General features: G+C 39.5%; 1 protein-coding gene across 1 annotated transcript; it reads left to right on the forward strand.

Moving 5' to 3' along the window:
• The first annotated feature begins 34 nt into the window (after positions 1 to 34).
• Positions 35 to 19,023, forward strand: METTL4 (methyltransferase 4, N6-adenosine). The gene is made up of 8 exons (XM_075084776.1): positions 35 to 1,236; positions 1,964 to 2,026; positions 5,785 to 6,151; positions 8,398 to 8,467; positions 9,801 to 9,975; positions 10,182 to 10,288; positions 10,896 to 10,984; positions 17,755 to 19,023. The coding sequence occupies exons 1-8, from the start codon at positions 808 to 810 to the stop codon at positions 17,898 to 17,900; spliced, it is 1,446 nt and encodes a 481-aa protein (XP_074940877.1). The 5' UTR covers positions 35 to 807; the 3' UTR covers positions 17,901 to 19,023.
• Positions 19,024 to 20,680: the final 1,657 nt, after the last annotated feature.

The raw sequence follows: 20,680 nt of genomic DNA on the forward strand, positions 1-20,680 counted from the left end.
AAGGGGTGTGTCGTCACTTCCGTTTACCAGCTGCTTACCCGCAAACCGGCAGATTCCCCTAAAAGCACTCTGGAGAGGAGGTGGCGGCCGCACGGCAAGATGGCGGCGGGGGGCGGAGCGGTGGCGGTAAGCCTGCCGGGTGCCGTTGGGCTGTGGCAGGCCCCGGGGCGGCGGGCCGCTCCCTCCCTATCCACCCGCAGTAACTGCTCGGAGCCGCCGTGCCGAGCCTCCGCACGGGCTTCGGCAGCTCCTCCCCTGCTCGGTGCGGGGGGTGCTGCGCCGTCGGGTCCCTCCTGCCGCCGAGTGGCGAGGGGACACGGCCGAGGGGTGGTTCCGAGGAAACCCCTGAGCTTCCGGGCCCCGTGTTCCTGCGGGCGCGGGGGCCGCGACTGCCCCAGTACTGCTCTTACCGCTCCTGAGCGCTGCCCTGTGAAGTCTTGATTTATGTAATTGCTGTGTATCATAATGCTGTTTTCTAACTGGCTAAAAAAGTAATCTTAGATAAAATATACACTTTATAAAATTATAGAAAGTTATTTAGACCTTGCTTGCTATAAAAAAAGTGAAATCGGAATGAAGCAGGTCACAACGAGGAAAACGGCTGAAGTCAGAAGTTTCTGCAGTGTATCCTGTGTGCACGTGGAAATCTCTGTCAGAAGATAAGTGCTGCTTTATTAAACAGTGATAATTCTGAAAAGTGAACTCTTAAAAAGAATTCCCACAGGAGAAGTTTGCTTCAGGAAGTGTGTACAATTACCGGCTACAGCTTCAAGGAGTTGATTTTCCTTCGTGAAAAGGGGAGCTGTGATGACTGTGGTACATCGGCTGACGGCGGGGTGGCTTGTGGATCATCTGTCTTTCATCAACCAGTGTGGCTATGAGATCTGTCACTCCTTTGCGTACCGTGGTGACGTCACTCTCAATGCTTCTGATGCTTCTACTGAACATTATCGTGCTACTTCTACCTTTCCTGCCACATCCTCACCAAGAGATGGTCCTACTCCTAGTCGTGGAGATGCAATAGAAACAGAAGGTAAAACAGAAAAAATTAGATATATGTTTCGAGAGGAGTTCTTTGACGTTTCTAAGCCTCATATAGCTGCAGCTCCTGAGGAGCAGCTGTGGCAGGGATGCCCTGAGGTGATTCTCACAGAAGTAAAGGCCAACAGCAACAGAGAGGAACACCAAGAAGGAACCACGAGTGGTGTCGGAGATTCCGTTGCCAGTGCTAGGAAGGTATGCTCTCTGTATTACAGTAAACTACGGCAATCCCCTGGTAAATAATATACCACTAAAAATGTCTTGCATATTTCAGTTTCCTGAAGTTATGTAGGAGAGCAGGAAGTCTTCCACAATAGATCTCAAGATGCATGGAAAATGTAAGCACTCGTAAGGATATTCTTGTGTCCTATGTCAGTAATGTGCATTCTGCGACTCAAAAACAGCAGGTTGCTCACAAAATCTGATGTTGGTTGTGGTCAGGCACTTGAGCTAAAACTGTGGTAGCCGTCAAGATTGTGCAGATTAACAGGGAGGGAAGGACAGTATGAATTTATTTTCAGTACCTAGATTGTTCAGTACTATTCCTTATGGACAAAAAAAAATAACCCCAGTCGCTCATCTAAACAAACAGATGTAATTGTGAAGAACTAGTTAATTTTCTCCTGTTATTGATAAACTGCACTTGGGAGCTGTGGCACGCACTAAGTACCTTCCGATCCCAATGCCGTGAGTAACACGACACAGCTTTGAATCGATGTGCCTCGAGAATGCCTACAGCAGCCTAAGTATTTTGAGATCGTTTTGCTTATTGGACTTATGCTTGTGATAGAAAAAGAAAGAGATTGAAGTTTCTTTTGCTTCTGAAAGAGTTCATTTTGTAATTCAGGTATGTTTGACTGTTTATTTTTTTCCTTTCGTCATGGAGTAATATGGATTCCCCCCCCATTTGCTCATTCTGCAGAAACGTAAAAGGAAATGTGTATTCAACCAAGGTGAACTGGATGCTTTAGAATACCATTCAAAGGTAGGCCTGAACAAAAGTATACTTTGTGAGTATGTGATACCTGACTTTGGGCATGTGCAGAGGGCAAGTCATAGTTGCAGACAGGTTCTGTTCTTGTAGCTTGTTCCACTAACAGGGAGGTCATCCCTCCAGTCTTTAAATGAGTAAGTGCATACAGAGAATATCTTCTGTGTAGATATAGGTGAAACTAGGCATGAAACTACAGCTGAGACGTTTCGAAGAGCTGCAAGCTGCATTCACAAAATATCTTTTACTGTTGTGGATAACTGAGCATTATATAGTCATGAGTTGAACATTAGTTGAACAGGAAGTGACTGAGTTTAACAGGAAATGACTGAAATAAACAGCGTAACCTGTTCTGAAGATCAATTCATCTTTAGCTGTGCTGAAGTTATTCAAAGCTTCCCTGAACAAATGCGCTTCAAGATGTCTCGCTTCGCCTAATGAGAATGAATTATTCCCTTTCACATTTTACATTGTCATACTAAAGCATCATGAATAATTAGAATTCAAGTCTCTATTTCGGCTCACGTCAGCAATGTATTGGTGAAGTCACAACTGAATTTCACTGAAGCATGTTAGTAAATTCTAGAAATGTAATCTGTGGTTAATGTTTGATGTATTCTTACTGCTTTCCTAAATAGTGATGTTAACCTGAACTAGGACCTGCACTTGCTTTCTTTCCTCTGACAAAGGTGTTAGTCATACTGGGCTTTTTGTTTAATTCTCTTCCTCTTGGGCTATATTTAAATGACTAAATTTTTCTTCTCTTGCATGGCAACAATTTTGCAGTAAACATGTACAGTTTGCTATGATACAGTGTAGAGGTCCTGTAATTATTGTTGTGAATAAGCTATGCATGTGCAGAATCACCTTAAAGGTGAGAACGTTGAAGATCAAGGTCATAGAATCATAGAATAATAGAATCGTTAAGGTTGGAAAAGACCCTTAAGATCATTGAGTCCAAATGCTAACCTATCACTGCCAAGTCCACTACTAAACCATATCCTCAGGCACCACATCTACCCTTCTTTTGAATACCTCCAGGGATGGAGACTCAACCACCTCCCTGGGCAGCCTGTTCCAATGCTTGACAGCCCTTTCGGTGAAGAAGTTTTTCGTAATAACCAACCTAAACTTCCCCTGGCACAGCTTGAGGCCATTTCCTCTCGTCCTATCGCTTGTTACTTGGGAGAAGAGTCTGACCCCCGCCTCACTACAACCACCTTTCAGGTAGTTGTAGAGAGCAAGAAGGTCTCCTGTCAGGCTCCTCTTCTCCAGGCTAAACAACCCCAGTTCCCTCAGCCAGTCCTCATAAGACTTGTGCTCTAGACCCTTCATCAGCCTCGTTGCCCTTCTCTGGGCATGCTCCAGCACCTGGATGCCCTTGTACTGAGGGGCCCCAGACTGAACACAGTATTCAACATGCGGCCTCACCAGTGCCGAGTACAGGGACACGATCACTTCCCTATTCCTGCTGGCCACACTGTTCCTGATACAAGCCAGGATGCTGTTGGCCTTCTTGGCCACCTGAGCACACTGCTGGCTCATGTTCAGGCGACTGTCAACCAACACCCCCAGGTCCTTCTCTGCTGGGCAGCTTTCCAGCCACTCTTCCCCAAGCCTGTAGTGTTGCATGGGGTGGTTGTGACCAAAGAGCAGGACCTGGCACTTGGCCTTGTTGAATCTCATACCGTTGTCTCCAGTCCATTGATCCAGCCTGTCCAGGTCCCTCTGTAGGGCCTTCCTCCCCTCCAGCAGATTGACACTTCCACCCAGCTTGGTGTCATCTGCAAACTTACTGAGGGTGCACTCAATCCCCTAATCCAGATCATCAATGAAGATATTGAACAGGACCAGCCCCAACAGTGAGCCCCGGGGAACACCACTCGTGACTGGCCGCCAGCTGGGTTTGACTCCATTTACCAGCATTCTCTGGGCTTGGCCGTCCAGCCAGTTTTTAACCCAGCGCAGAGTGTACTTGTCCAAGCCGTGAGCAGCCAGTTTCTCCGGGGGAATGCTGTAGGAGACAGTGTCAAAGGCCTTACTAAAGTCCAAGCAGACAATGTCCACAGCCTTCCCCTCATCCACTAAGTGGGTCACCTTGTCATAGAAGGAGACCAGTTTGGTGAGGCAGGACCTCCCTTTCATAAACCCATGCTGGCTGAGCCCAATCCCGTGGTTGTCCCGCATGTGCTGCATAATGGCTTTCAAGATGATCTGCTCCATGAAATGAAGATTTTTGAGTATGAAAACCTTTCAGCTAAAGTAAAGTCGTTCAGCAAAAGGAATAAGGGAAGAAATGAAGAGAAGAAGTTGGATGTTGTGGAGGCCTGTGTAGCTTCAAATGGTTTTTGGTGAATATGCAAAAAAGACAGTTTTGAAAAATATGTGGTTGCAGCTAGCCTGTGATACCATTCACAGATTAGAATGTATTGTTTTTACTGTATTTGTAGTGTTAAACACTGTAGCTCTGCAAGTCAGTTCAGATTATTTTGGCACTTATTGTTATCTTTAGAATAATTTTCCAAAAAAAAACCCCCTAAATTTGTGTCTGCCAATGAAAGCAGGCATTGAATCCATTTATGCATTTCAGTCAGAGTCAACACGGAGGACAGTACAAAAAAACCGCTATATTCCGTCAGCAGCCATTTGTTAAAACTAATGTTTAAATTAATTGATAATAAGAGGCTTTGTTCACCTGTGAATTAACGTGTGGATATAAGAAGAAGAGTCATCTGCATTAATTCAGCTGTACAACTTGTAGCATTTCTAAGAATGCATCTAGTAATTCTGTTAAAGTAGTGCAAAATTTTGCTATCACAAATGTAGGTACTAAAAAATGATGATTCTGTCCCTTCAGATATCTAGATGGTGGTGATATTAAAAAAATGATTTTTAAAAAATCTCCCCCTCCCTCCCCCCCAAATTTGGAAATGGTTATAAAGAGTATTTTGTAAAAATATCTTGTAGCATTGAGGATTCTGTAACCAGGAGCTTTAGAAGCCATAATATGTATTTGGAACCTTTGATAATACAACTGTAACTGGCAGTATTGCTAGTCTAAATGAACAAAAATGCCCCATTGATAATTAAAACTCATACAGGCTCAGTGATTTGGGAATAAACTAGGTCTCTAAATTTTGCAAAGGGAAGGTGCTGAAATGAATGAGAGTGTATATAGATTGAAGGGTCTTGTCTTTCTGGACTCACTGGCAGATTATTTGAGAGGTGTGTCACTTAGAAAAGATGCAAAACCAAATTCTAATAATTTTATTTCCTTTTTGTACTTCCATATTACTTTTAAAATGCATAAACTATTATTTTTCAAAATTAATTAAAATGTGGAAAAATACTGATTTTTAGATCCCAGTATACATCTCAAACAAAAATGTTTATGGACACAGTAGCTTGAAATTAGATTAGAATTTTAACTTAAATTATTTCTTTGATATTTGTGTTTGTTTGGAACCATAATATTCCACCTCTGTTGTCTGTGCAATGTTTTATTCAGTAGTCAGTCACTCTTTCTTTCTCCAGGCTTCTAATTGTTGTCACTTTACCAAAAAAACAACAACAAAAGTTAGCATGGCCTCATTATCATGCCTTTGTAGCTTTTGAGTAAATGATCTCAGTATTTGGCAAGGATCCTTTTCCCACTCTGCAGACTGAAAATGTTTTGATTTCCGTTGCATTCTGTGATCAAGTAGATACTTGAAAGATCATTTCTTTTCCCTTGTTTCTTTATGACCATACAGGTCAGGAAGCTCATTTGGGAAGGCACTTTGCATTTAGTTCAAGAAGGCCTGAAAAGTGGTTTTCTTCACCGCACTACTGCAGAACTCAGTTGCAGGAAGAATGTTGTTCCTGGACACATAGGCTGTGGGTTGGCTGAATTATGTGAAATGGCAAAGCAGTTTCCAGCTGTGAATGAAAGTGACCGTCAAGCTATACATGTGCTAGATGATGAAACCTCTATTCCAGAGCATGATCTGCTTTCGTGTGTTACAGAAAACAGCTCAGACTGTGCAAAGATCGTTGTGTTAATGGGGCAGAAGTACTTGGTGCCACCAAAAAGCAGTTTCCTTTTATCTGATATTTCATGTTTACATCCCCTGCTGAACTGTAAGTATCTTTAGGCATTAGAATTTACCACTTCCCTCCTACATGAGAAGGCCAGTTAATGTCAGGGTGACTGAGGACTCAATGAATGGATTTTAACGTACAGCATCACACTGGTAGGAAATGCTGTTGCAAGCTTTCAAAGTGGTATTTCTAACTTTGTGCAAATAGGTGAGGGTTTTCAAAGGATTCTTGAGCGATTAGGAGCTCATGTCATGGGGGGATTATCTGTCTCCAGGAGGCTCCTTTAAAAGTCTCAGCCACAGCATTTTACATGAAGGCCAAAATACGACAATTTGTAAGCGTGTCATGAGCCGCTGTCAGTATAGAAGTCATGTAAATGCATTAATTGGGACTAGATGTGCTGCTGGGTCCCTATTCCATAGGATGAGGCTTTAATATAGATAAATCCATGCTGCTGCTGGGGTGGTATTCCTGCTGTCTTGGTTTTTAGCTAGATTAGATCGTGGGAGAGGGATGGGATTATGCAACTTAAAGCAAGGGTTCCCTTACAGATTCATCCTGTTTAGCAGCAGGGTCTATTTAGATTGGCATAAACTGATTGTGAAACCAACTCCAGCATCCCTCAGATAAGGTAACAATGTGAGAGGCTGCTGGACCCAGCTGGAGGTGAACACCACTTCAGCAAGACCATGAGTAGCAAACATGAGCTGACTTGGTTATCAGCTGCTACATTTCACAGCTGAGAGTGCTGGCTTAAGCCAAAATCAGTGGTAGGGAAGTGGTGGGATTTTAGAGTTAATAACTCCTCTGTAAAAGTAAATCAAAAGCTATCCAAGCCAGTATCCCCAGCCTTAATGGGCCATGCAGAAAGCTTTAAGCTGACAACATGTGGTAGTCTTCACTGTACTTCACCATTCCATTAACTTTCAATTTGACCTTTATTATTATTAGCATCTAAGCTTCATTAGACATTCTTATAGGAAAGTTGTTTCCTGTGAGCAAGAGCTGGGGATTACTGCTCTACACTCTAATCAATAATTTTGGATTTCTTAGTTAGTTACATATGTTTCCTTCCTTCTAATATGCAATTTAGATGCTTTCACTGATTTTTTTTTAATTAAGAAGACCTGCAGGAGGTGGAATCTTATTATTGAAATAATAATTTTATATTTGAAGTCCAGAATTCAGCCAGCTAATTGCTTTCAGCTGTATGAAAGAAGGAAGATCACTATTACTGTGCTACTGTACTATCATTATGCACAGCTGTGCATATAGCAAGTTTGGATTCTCCCAGAGGTCAGAGAGCAGTCCAAGAAATTTGAGAGAATGCTTTTGAAGTAACCAACAGTAAATGTTAATATAATGCCATGACTTAGATTTTTCTTTTTTCTTTTTTTTGGTGAAAGTCTACTGTTCATTTTAATTACTATTTGGCAGGTGAAAGGGAAGAAGAAAAAAGAAGTCTTTCTTGCTGGTCAGCCCACTGTCAGTATAACACCTCCAATATTAATAAAGGAATAAGATGTAGGAAGCACACTGAATGGACGTTAAGAGTGAAGCTGTTGTTCTTACTAGCTATTTAAACAATTAACATCACACTCAATGAAGGAACAAATAAGTTCTGTGGAAAAAAATAAAATTGGAGAGTCCTGTTTTTTCTCTCCTCCAACTAAAGCAAACCCAACTTCTTCCATGAATACTCTTTCAGTCTCCTTCATCTTGTCCATTAATTTCCATTTCATACACTGGGTCTAGCTCTCTGTCTCTCTTCACCTCCAGTGGTGCAAAACAGAGTTTTCCAGGGCTGGTTTGGAGCTCTGTGTCTCAACTGGCCTGCTGAAGGATCAGACGGGCAGGGATCTTGTGTTCAGGGCTGCAGCTGTTCACTCAGCTGGGTGCCTTATTACGTAGCTTCTATTAGGAAACTTGGAGAAATTTTCATCTTTGAGACTTGCGCTCTGCTATCAGGTTTTTTTCTGAAAGTCCCCAAGATGTTAAAAATTTTGTGGAGGGCTCTGACACAGATCACATTTATGTCCCTTCCTTTGGTAAGCAGCCTAAAAATCCCTGAAGTATATGATTATCTGAATTAAAACAAGCATGCTAGAAGCCTTTTAACTTCTTATTTGGAAAGAACAGAAGAAAGCTGTGGTTTTGCTGCGTGGTTGGCTCTTTAAATGTTTGTAGGTTGGTAGCTAAGCCTTTATCAGTTTAAAATAAATCAGTAGATTTATTTTAAAAGGAATTTATTGGCTTTTTTTTTTTTTTGTAATTTCACTTCCCAGACAAGAAAAAGTATGATGTAATTGTGATTGATCCACCATGGGAAAACAAGTCCGTTAAAAGGAGTAACAGGTAAATTTTATAGTAAAATCAAATGAACTTTGTTGTCTTGGTTTCCGAAGGGTATTTAACGTTTTAATATACCGGTGCAATCCAAGACCAATATAACTGTGAAACTGTAGCTTAAACTAGCAAGTGTCTTAGCTCATGCCTACCTTCAAATCTATGAAACGTCTTGGGGATTTCACTGAAATGCTTTGGATACTTTGCATACAAAATATTTGCAAGGGTAGATCTTAAATTACCGAACTGGTGAGAGAACGTTGATCCTTGAGATTTATAAGGAAGGCCTGTTTTGTAAGCTCCAGATCATGCAGATACTCATTTGAAATTAATAGGGTTGCTTTAGTGGGCATAAAGCGAGATAAATGTATAAGTATTTCCAGGACTGAGGTCTAATTCAGAAGTTCTAGTTTTTAAATTTTTTTTTTCATGTGTGCTGTAGTTTGGGCTTCAGTGTGATGGGTAGAAGAGAGAAAGTGATAATGCAGCAGTAAAATCCTCAAGTGCAATAGGAACTTTCAGAGGACTGTAGTTTATCAAGTGGTTAACTTAAAATTTTATGGGCTTCCTTCTCCACTGAGTAACATCAGGCTTATGACAGTGGAGCTCTCTTGATTACCATAGAATTTCATCCATGTGAAAGAAGGGCAGACAGGAAATATGGCCTTACAACTTTCTAGAATAATGTCTACTCAAAAAAAAAAGAAATTGTAGTTATTCACAAGCATGAATTAGCCAGCACAAAATAAAGGCAAAAGTTGGAAGAGTTATCACTGCTGTTAGTTACCTTGTTGATGGCTAATCCTTGTTAAGCATTTCACATCTGGGTTGTGAATCTTGATTTCTCTGGGCAGTCCAGTCGAGGAGGTATTTTGGATTTTATCCTTGTTACCTGTTTCTCCCTGTTGTTCTCAGTGCTGCGTTGTATAGGGATCCCAGGTACCCAGGCGGTGGCTGCCAATTCCAGTAGGCAGCGTGCCAATGTTTCCGATGCTGCAACGTGTAGGTTCCACAAATTGCGACTCACGGGTAGTATAGAATAGCATCATGTGGGCTTTTAGACTTCTTCAGAATCACAACTTATAATACTTTGTTTGAGGGAATAGTAGAAATATGTAGTTAAAGTTTCTGCTCAGTAAAACTTCAGTACATACACCAATAATTTTATATCAGACTCCATCAGATTTGGCCACTGGGTGTCAGTCTTGATCCATTTTTATGACTTGTCAGGAGGCAATTCTTGAAACATCTTGGCCGTGTAATTTCTTTATCCATTTGTGTTGCTTTGCAATTTTTGTATTTGGTATATGCTAACTTGCATTCTCACTGTGTTGCTGTATAGATACAGCCACTTGTCTTCTTGGCAAATCAAGCAGATTCCTGTACCAGCACTAGCTGCTCCAAATTGTCTTGTAGTCACGTGGGTGACTAATAGACAGAAGCACTTACGGTTTGTTAAGGATGAACTTTATCCTCATTGGTCTGTGAAAACACTTGCTGAGTGGCACTGGGTAAAAGTAAGTTCTCATTTTTTTTGTTGCTTTGTTGGAGACTGAGAGGGCTTTCACTATAACACTTCATATTCTAGTAATTTGTCTATTTACTATTATGTGCTTTCGTATTTGAAAGGTATGGTATTGACAGTATCTTATCATCAAAGAAAATGTCTCAAAAATATGATATGAAAATCTTCTACTGTGTACTGTTAACTCCTTTGTGTCAGATTACTAGAGCTGGAGAGTTTATATTTCCGTTGGATTCTTTACACAAAAAGCCCTATGAAGTTCTTGTGCTGGGGAGAGTTCAAGAAGATGTAAAGGAAACATTAAGGTATGCCAAGATATTTATAGTAAACGTCTTTTTTGAGGCTGCTAGGATTCTCTTTGTATGTATCACTTGTTCATAGTACGATATAATGCAAAATCTTCTCTTAGCATCATCTTGTGTCTGATTGTGGACCTAAAAATAGCTTTATTAGCTTTGGGACGAGGGAGTGCTCTAGTGAGGTTCATGGGTGGAAACCTTTGTTCCTTACATCGGTGTTGGGGAACTGGCTCAGATAAAAGCCTCGTGGACAGGGAGGGCTTCCTTTGCTGGCAAGTTCTCTTGGACCATGTGTCCCTGGCACAGGCTGATGCCATTTTGGGGATGCTGGTGTTTTTCTACACATGAAAACATACAGGATTATGTTGTTTGTTTTCAAAGGCTTTGTATGGCTGTTGTTAACCACATTTTGTCTAAAGCCTCAGTGATTTCGTAAACTGTCCTTTCACGTATTATGGGTGAATGACATTTAACTTCCCTTAGACTTATCTGAAGTTTGACTGTGAATGAACATTTTGTGTTAGCTCCCATCTGAAGGAGCTCTGTGAGAGCTGCAGCATCACATTTGGTGGTATTCATTCTCATGCCTCTTTTCTTCTGATTTATACGACAGGAAATCTGAAGATGTACTTCCAATTCCAGAACATAAGTTAATTGTCAGCATACCTTGCAGTCTGCACTCACATAAACCCCCTCTTACTGGTACGTTTTGTTTTGTTGCATAATGTTTCTGTAGGGCATTGGACTTGGATATCTGAAATGATGTACTTAGAATGAGATACTTTTATATATGAAGTGCCTTGATTTCCCATATGCCAAACAATTCTGCTTAATAGGACTTGTGGTTCTTCAGCGTTTCTAACAATGTTGTCAGATGCCTCAGTCTTGGTCTCTAAAAATGAATATGAAAGTAGAACTTCAAGCATGATTGTGTAAATATTTTGGGTAGACGCGTAAAGAAAAAAGCTACATTTTTAAAATTTGTTTTTAAATGCTGCAGGAACAGTTTACAGTAGGTAGTTATGCCAAATGACCTAAAGTACCTTGTGGTGTTGGGGAACTTTGGGAATATAAAAAATAGGATATCTTATACTTAGTTAATAAAAGCAGAAACCTCTTTCTTTATTATAGAATCATAGAATCGTTAAGGTTGGAAAAGACCCTTAAGATCATTGAGTCCAAATGCTAACCTGTCACTGCCAATGTCATCCTGAAAGAAATAATTTTATTTCTGCATGAGTTGTTCATATACCTGCAGTACAGTTGTGCATTTAAATAAAAACCCAATTATTTTAAAACTGTTTAACAATAGGCAGCAAATAAGACGTGCCCAGCTTATTTCTGAGGAGCTGCATTTAATTTACTGAAACTGATGCAGTAACACCAGCCAGCCAGTTAGCGTGGGTATGAATTTAACTTTTCAGAGTTTAGTCCAAAGCATTTGAAGATTTCTGGGTGATATGTTACCATTAGCACATTGTTCTGGAGCACTCTGACTAATTTAATCTATAGAAAATGGTACTTGTTTCATCATTATAGCATCTGAGCACCTTACAACGCTATGGTAAGAAACATACGGTTTCATCGTCCCTCAAGGGGAAAGCTCATGATGAATCTGCAAGTATTCCAGGTGCACGTGGCACTATGTAATCACATCAGAAAAGGCAGGTAGAAGAAATGCATAATGTTCTTGGAGAGGAGAGGCATCACAGTTTGCTTCACTGGCATGCTTTCCTTTTTCTATTCCCAAGGAATAGAACAACTTCGGTTAGGAAGCTGATCTGGACAGTTGTTACATGTTCAGGGAGGTTCTAAAATTTGTATTTTGGGCTTGTATTTATTAAATAAAAAAATACATATATACCTATTGAAAAACTAGTAAGAAGGCACATATTTTGGTTAGCTAAAAGTAAAAAAAGGCAATTCTAGGAGGATCTTTTTGCAGTTCTGAAGCCATGTCTTTAAGAATTAGGGCTACAGCAGGAAGTACGTGTGTTGATTTAAGCAAGTGAATGGTAGGGTAGTGATCTGAGGCAGCCACCTAGAGCCTTTTCAGAAGACCAGTGCTTAGCAGCACACTCGGACACAAACAGTAAACTTGTGAGGTATCCAGGGGTGCAAAACAGAGGTTTATATGTATTACAGAGAATTCTAGTGCCAGAATGGTCCTCAGAACAATTCTTTTGTAGGGCAGAATCTAGAAACCGTACTGGGGAATCCTTTAAAAATTATGATCCTGAATGGTTTTTGAAATAAATTGTCGATGCTAATTTATATATTTCTTGAGTCTTGAATTTGATACCATTGTGCACCATTTATGTTTCTGTTTGAAGAATGAATTTCTGTTGAGCAATATCAGTGATTTACAAGGTTTTTATAAAAATCCACTTGTATCCTACAGTTTTGGCATCTCCATTCAGCTCCATGTTTATGGTATGAAAAGGTAGACCATAAGACAAAAGCTAACTGCTGATGCTTTGACTTCAGTGTTGTAAAAGGGTATCACTTCCATGACCGGACAGTATTCTCAAGTGGCCAATAGAGAGCAGCTGAGCTACATCCTAGAGTGATTCAGAAGAAATTTGAACAGAAGCAGAGAATTGGCAATGGGGCAGAAGGACACCTGATGAGTCACACGCATTCTTTATGCTTTGTTTAAGTAGTAACAAAGCCAAAAATATTAGTATTTACTGATGCTGTCTGGTACTTTATTTCTTATTACTACTATAAAGGCTGTATGTTGGTACATATGTAGCCACTTAATGACTGATTGTAACAGTTTATCTCTCTGGGGAAAGAGAAAGGTGTAAATTAAAGTAAGCCATCAAAAAGAGACGTTTGGGTTCCTACAGTGCATTTAACCATGAAATTGCGACCGTAGGGGTTTTTGGTGATGCATATGCTGTGTTCACTGCTTAGAGCTTTAATACGTCATTGTAAATGTACTTAAGCTTCTTTATGCAAATGCGTTAAAATGAGATTTTATTACTTCTGGTTTTGATTCAAATAACAGCAGGGTTTCTTCCTAATTCAATTCAGCGTTGCTCTTAGAAGGCATAGAAGGTATTCTGTTACACAAATGATTGATGTGATGTAATGTAGAATTTCAAACACCTCCTTTCCTTTTCCTGTTTTATAGAGTCTTCTTGTTGTAGTCATCTCCCCTCCAGTTTTTAAGTATGTACATTTATTGTTAGAAAATAATATTGTCATATAGGAATATTCCTAAAACCATTGGAATTAATTCTTGGCTATGTTCTAGCCACTTTGCATATCTACAGCAGAAGAGTGCAATGGGATATCTTGGGAACTCCCTCCTGTAGCAACCCTGGCTTGTTAGGCCATGTTATAAAAGTGTTCTTGGAAGAAGTAAATACCTTTTGTTTCCTTATGCACCTTGCGAGTCCTTACTGTTAGACTAATTGATAGGTCCATCAACATCTAGGGTTAACTTGAAGCTCAGGAAAGATGCAGAGATGTAAAGCCATTTTTGTGCTTAGTTTCAGGTCGTTTTCTAGCCCTACTCTCTTCAGGGATTAGACAAACTGGGCAGTAAGGACCTCTACATTGCAAACTCTTTTGAAGGATTACTGCGAAATGAGTTCAGTCGTGTGCTTTGTGTGGCTCACAAATCAGATCGTGAAAAGCTGACAGTCATTTTCACTTTGTGTATCCAATTTGCCATGCAGAACTTGCTTTTTAGGTGATGGAAGTTCAAAAGATAAGGGGAAACTGTTGCTTGTTTTGAAAATGATCCCTTCTTTTCCTTATTGAAGCATTCCTTATTTAAACATTTTTAGCAGCATGCATCTTCAATACATATTTGGGATTAGGAGTAGGCAGGTGTGGCAGGTATCCTGCCTGACTGCCAGATCACGCTTCAGAAGGAAGTGGGTTTTCTGGAAGACCAGTGTTACATCTACCAGCTGGCTTTGTGCTAGCTTTGTGTGTAGGTGCCCAAGGATAGGTGCCTGAGTTGCTGTCATAGTGTTCATGGCACCTGCAAGCTGTTTATTGTCAGTGGTATCTGTAGGTGGATAGAAGTAATTGTGTGTTTTTTCTTTTTTTATTTAAATCTGTTGCTATGGTAGAAAAACTTAATATTTAATCCTTCTACTGATGTAGATCCTCTAACCTGTTTTCAGAGGAAAAAATTCTAGAGTTTGCTTAAGGGCTGCAAGTCAGATCCATGTGTGTTAGAGTAGCCTTCTGGTTATATAAAAGCCTAGCAAAGAAGCTATAATTTGTAACCTGAACACTGACTCTTCCTATTTTAAGGAAACCTGTGTAATGAGATTTTATGCCAATAAGATACAGCCACATTATTGCCCTCTTGATATGGTTATTTCCATTGCAGTGCAAGTTACTGCCTGATGTGATTATGTAAATACCTACAACCTAGCAATGAAAAATCATACTATAATGTGATCTTGAATTATATGTAATCTGTTTTTTAAAAAACCTTCTGACTTTAGAAAAGACCCTCTCTCTGGCAGCAGTCGAGGGGAAGATTCCTGGGACTTCCTTTTTAAATTCTATAACCAAATCAATCCAAAGATTGGCACAAGCTTCCTGCTTCTGCTGAACTGACCTGTTTTTTGGCTATCTCTTTTTTGCTTTCCTTCAAACCAATCTTCGAGGTTGGTTGAATTTCCTAAGTCTGCTTCTAAAATTGTTTTTAGGCATGGAAGTTTTTGGTGCTTAGTAAAACTGCTTTTGATTACTGGACTTAGTGCTGTGATGATACTTTTAATTTATGCATTTTAAGAATGAATGTCAACAACACTAATGTGCTCTTAATGAAATTTTGTCACCTAAACAATTGCTTCCTCTACTTAGAAGCCTATATAAGGCATAAAATGGTTCTATTTTGTTTTTATATGGAGTGGGGGAAGCCATATAAAGCCTGACTCTGCTGTAAGCTGTGCACGATCTTATGCCCATTAGGGTCAAAAAGATATCCTACAGATGTCAGGGTCTGCTCACAGAGAGCTTATTGAAAGCTTTGGAACTTTGCTTTCCAAAGTCTCTCCCTTCTTTTCTGTGGAAAAACTGCAGCCTCCTGCAACATGGTTTTTCTTAGATGATCAAGAGAATAGATTTTTGGAAGATCTTTGTTAAAGTAATGGAATCATAGAATGGTTTGGGTTGGAAGGGACCTCTAAAGGTCATCTAGTCCAACTCCTCTGCCATGAGCAGGGACATCTTCAGCTAGATCTGGTTACCCAGAGCCCCGTCCAACCTGACCTTGAATGTTTCCAGGGATGGGGCATCTACAACCTCTCTGGGCAACCTGTGCCAGTGTTTCACCACCTCCACTGTAAAAAACTTCTTCCTTATATCTAGACTGAATCTACCTTCTTTTGGTTTAAAACCATCACCCCTTGTCTTATAACAGCAGGCCCTGCTAAAAAGTCTGTCCCCATCTTTCTTGTAAGATTTTAAGTATTTGATGTATATAAAACTTTGAAAGGCCACAATAAGGTCTCCCTGGAGCCTTTTCTTCTCCAGGCTGAACAACCCCAACTCTCTCAGCCTTTCCTCATAGGAGAGGTGCTCCGTTCCTCTAATCATGTGAGCAGTAAATTGCGCACAAGAAATCCTTAACTAAATAGAACATTGAAAAAGAACAATAAATTTTACCACATTTTTTTTAATATGTTGGGTTTGCAAAATGGTATAAAAGCAGCTACTCATAAGTGGTGTCTAATTAGATAAACTCCCGTGACACCAAACAGCGATGTTCAGTGCAGCGTTTTCCATCAGAATGTACATTTTCCTCTAAACCTCCTGGACTCTTCTCTGCAAATGTTAGATTTGTTTAAACATTTTAGCTTGCCTCTAAAAGAAGCAGTTTTTAGAATAAGATTTCTGCTGGTAGCAGTATTTTTTAGATTAAAAGCTGCCTTGATGATAACCCATCTGAGACGTTCATTTGACATTTGGTATAGATTGGGGGAAGGAGGATAGATTTTTAAGCCGTGCCAAAATACAAGAAAGTCTGGAAACACCCATTACAAAATATATACCAAAAAGTTTTGAATGGATTGAACCTGTGGAAGGGGTGATCGTGTAGGTAGGAAATGCATCTGGGGTTGGTTAACACTCACTAGTAAGTGAAGTGGATGCTCATCCTTCTGCAACAGGAGCAATCTGTGACAAAATCAGCTGTGGTCTCACACAGGGAGTCTGTGACTGGCAAACTTGATGCAAAAAGTCAGAACTTGGATTGCACAAAAAAAGAGCTTTCCCTCTCCCACTTTGATATATGGTGATTGGATGTATTTTTGCTTTCTGCAATGATCATATCTGAAGAGACTGGGTCAAGCAACATAATGCTGGATTTATGAGCTGTAATTTTAAGTTACAGAAATTCAGATCTGATCTGCACTGATCCTTTGGAAAAGGAAATGGTTTCTTAGTTTTTCTTCTTTTGACCTCAGTAACAACAACAAAAAAACATGTAATTTTTAGTATACGTATGCTTTTCACTCTTTCTGCCTCAGTTTTTTTTGGGTACTCCTTAAGCCTTTGCTTTTCTCATACCTATTTTTATACATAATATCTTTGTAGCTATTTCCTGAAACCTCATTAACCACAACCTAGTTGTGGTTTGTTTGTCCCAACCACAAGCTAAATGGCTTTGTGTGGCAAGTAACACATTTAACAATAAAGTGTTTGCAATAATACTTTTCAGGTGGAACGTAAGATCTTTTTCTATCACTCCAAGAATACCAGTCGTAATTGGTGGATGTTAGTGACAGGCATCTATCTATTTGGATTTAAGCAGTAAAAATGCCCAACAGTAGAATAAATTTGAGATTTACGTTACTGAATGAAAGAACACAGTTATATAAATATTTCTGCAGTTGCCAAGCTGATATTGGGGAAAAAGAAGTCCCTGCATTTTTATAGCCCTTTTAGTGCTATGCTTATCTAACTGGTGTTTCTTATTTTACCTTTTTAGCAGTTGTCATGTAAAAAAATGCTTTTATCCCCTTTAAGATGTGGAGGAAAAGAGTGATCTTAATTAAGGAAAGCTTTTATTTATTTTTAGAAATATTGCCCCTATGTTATAGGAGCTAAGTGAGTTTTTAAGAGCTGTTTGGTTGGTATTAGTGAAAAATTCAGAACTCATCCATGTAGAGTCTGAAATAAATCCTGATTCCCTTTCTCTAAATGAAAACCAATAAATCAAGGCTATTGAAGGCCTTGACAGTATTGTTCAGAATCTCAAGGGCACTTATTTAAAATTACCTTCTCACTATAAATAGTCCAGCTGTTTGATGAAACCCCTGAAATTAATTTGCTGTCTTTCCCTTTTTTAATGAAACATTCAGTTTTCACCCACTAGCAGCACACGGGAGGTTTCATTTGTTTATTTGTTCATTGTTTATTTTTGTTTCTGTTGTTATTTGTACCTTAGTCACGGTTGTTATCATCTTTTTTTTCTTTTTTTTTCTCTTGCGCAGCGGTTCTGGCAGAGTTTATCAAGCCAGATGTGGAATGCTTGGAGTTGTTTGCTCGCAACCTACAGCCTGGCTGGACCAGCTGGGGAAATGAGGTTTTGAAGTTTCAGCACGTTGATTATTTCACTCTTCTGCAGAATGAAAACTGAGTTGGGTCTTGTAGCTGAATTCTGCAATCCCACACCTTCCCAGCAGACTCTTGAACTTGCTTTTATTACTGATGGTGCACTCAGAAGGTAACAGAAATAAAACCAATTGCACTTCAGTTAAAATTAGTGAAGTGAAAGGATATCTGTTTAATGGTATCTCCATTTGTACAAGCTGGTCCTTTATTTTGAAGATCTTGAGATATTTAAATACTGATGTCAGCGTGTAAGTCCATCTCTGCTTTTTTCAAACCTCAAGAAAATAAAGATATTTTAAAGCAGTCTCACTGCAGCTATCAAATCTGAGCATCTTAAGTGCTACACTGTTGCACTGGTATTATTTTTAAAGAATGGCAATGAAAGTAAACAGTTCTGAATGATGTTTTCTTAAAGAAGATTGGTTTTTGCAAAACAGTGGATTTTGAACTGAAATAATTATGAAGTGTATCCTCCTACATGTTATTATCTGTCTACCTCAGAGGCAATAAAAGGATCAGTGCTTATATTAATTGGCAAATGAATTGTTGACTGACCACATCCTGTGTAAACTCACACTTTTAAAACAGTCAGCAATCCCATCTTTCCGTATATGGTATTAATTCTTTGAATACATTGTAAATGATCAGTCTCAACATCTTAAAAATTCTGCATATGAAGCTGTTAGATTTAACTGAAATTTTAACAGATTATAAGGGTTTTAAAAATTCTCTTTCCTTATGTTCTTGGAACATTAAAAAGCCATGCAAGTGAGCTGGATTTTTCAGCTAGCATAAAAATGATCTTTTTTTTTTTTTCTTAAGAATGGTACGCTTTGTGTGTCCTTTGCTGCCCTTAGAATTGCTTTGAAAAATAAAGAAAAGGAGACTTAACGAAGCCTCTGCCACTTATTCATTTGCAGAGAGGCAGAGGCAGAGCTGCTGGCCAAGCTGATTCTCCTGATGGCAAGCTCCTGAGCTCTGACTATTTATAATGGAGAACAAAATGCCTTGCATACCTTCTTTGCATTCATTCCCCTTTTGGTAGTCTGATGAGCTGTGAAGGTCTGTAAATTAAACTTTAAATGTTAGCAGATTATTTTTTAATAATTTTGTAATAAAAATGAAAATAAAAACATGTCAGTATCTTATTTGCCGACTCAGTTTCTATATTACGGTACAATTTTATGTTTTACTTATTGGAGCAGTGGAGTTAACATGGAAAAAGCATTTTTCTTTTCTCCCCCTCCCCCGGTGAAACATATACTTAAAATCGGTAAGTACTGTAACAGTGAAAGTAGTTACAGTTACCAGGCAAAACACTTCTTGCTGCATGATTTTATTTAGCCTACGTAAGCAACCTTACCTACAACTATAAGGGAGAAGGTGGTTCTTTATTTGCTTTCAGTTTTACAAGACATTCCCTGCCTGGAGCTTCTGAGTTCCCAGGCAGAATTCCCCTGCCCTCCCAAGGTCGTCTCATCCAATACTAAATGAGTGTATGAGTCTAAAGCATGGAATAAATCATAACTGTTGCACGTATATTGTTTTCCCTTTCTACTCTGTAAAACAGCACCAGAAGTGACGATATTGTCTGTTCCACATCCACTGCTATGAATGGCTCTAGATTATCTTTTAACTGCAAATAAAGGAAAGGGATGAACAGTCTCAGAGATCAGGAAACCACTTTTCTCCTCCTTTGAGCTGTGCAGCAGAATCCTTCTAAGGGAATGACCTTCTTCTAGCTGTTTAAGAATTGATGACCTATTTAATGTCTCTTTTCTGTGCAAGTTTGCAAGTTGCAGCCTTGTAGTTCGTTTCTCTGTTTTCTGAGCAGCCAATTCTGGCAGCCGGGAATCCAGCCTCCCGAGTACGGTTTGTATGTAGAGGGCATGTGCAGGCAGGCTGTAAGCTTCTCAGTCTGAGAATCAGAAATTGACAACTGGAGCCTAAACAATACCTGATCCTGTCATAAATAGTTACAGAATTGTGCGTCGGACGGCTGTCTGCTCTGCTACTTTTCCAGCACTCTGGCTCTGAATATGGCAGAAGTGCATAACGTAACACAACTGCAGCCAACCTGAAACTATGGGGTTTTCTCAGGAGGAGGTTCAATGTATCTCTGTTGCTAACTCAGAAATTTCATGGTGGTGTTAACGGTAGTTTCAGGGTCATCTTTAAAGCATAATTATTGCCTGTTATGCTTAATTAATAATTTAAATAGCCTCTTACTTTTCTAGCTGTCCAGAATTTCAGCTGTCCCCAACCAGCCATCAGATCTTTCAGTGTCAGTCAGATGGTTCCTCTGAGGCAGCATCTGAAGCGTGCCGAATAATCGGTGGTGAGTGAAGCCAGCTAATATAAAAGGACAAGATCCGAGTTCCTTTTATAATGAATAATATTATCTGTATCAATTGCTCCATATTACTTTTGTGTTGGAAAGATGTCCTCTGTTGTGTCAAGCCTTGTATAAAAATAGGAAGCCTGCTCTGAAGTGTTTACAGACTTGGTAAGAAATGAAAGAACAAGGGAGAAGATAAGGATGGAGGAATACAGGAAAGCAATGAGATGTTGAGGTGAATATGGTGAGTAGCAGCCTAGGTATTATGCACATCTTCAGTGTTCCCAAGAAATGATAGGGCTTTTTTCCCCCAATTTTTAAAGAGATTTTCTGCTTTTCTATTTTAGTATGTTAAAATTCACACATTCCAAGGAAAAATAAGTGAAGTGTGTATTAACGACACTGATAGGGTTTTTTTAAGTTCTAAATTCTTTGTGTGGCAGTTTGGTGAAGTGAGAACTGTGCTC

This window comes from Phalacrocorax aristotelis, chromosome 2, assembly GCF_949628215.1.
Source record: "Phalacrocorax aristotelis chromosome 2, bGulAri2.1, whole genome shotgun sequence".
Classification (NCBI taxonomy): domain Eukaryota; kingdom Metazoa; phylum Chordata; class Aves; order Suliformes; family Phalacrocoracidae; genus Phalacrocorax; species Phalacrocorax aristotelis.

Coding starts and splice junctions, on each gene's coding strand:
- METTL4 (XM_075084776.1), top strand. CDS start 808: ATGACTGTGGTACATCGGCTGACGGCGGGGTGGCTTGTGGATCATCTG. Junction 2,027..5,784: donor CTTTAGAATACCATTCAAAG/GTAGGCCTGAAC, acceptor ATGACCATACAG/GTCAGGAAGCTCATTTGGGA. Junction 10,985..17,754: donor ACATAAACCCCCTCTTACTG/GTACGTTTTGTT, acceptor TCTCTTGCGCAG/CGGTTCTGGCAGAGTTTATC.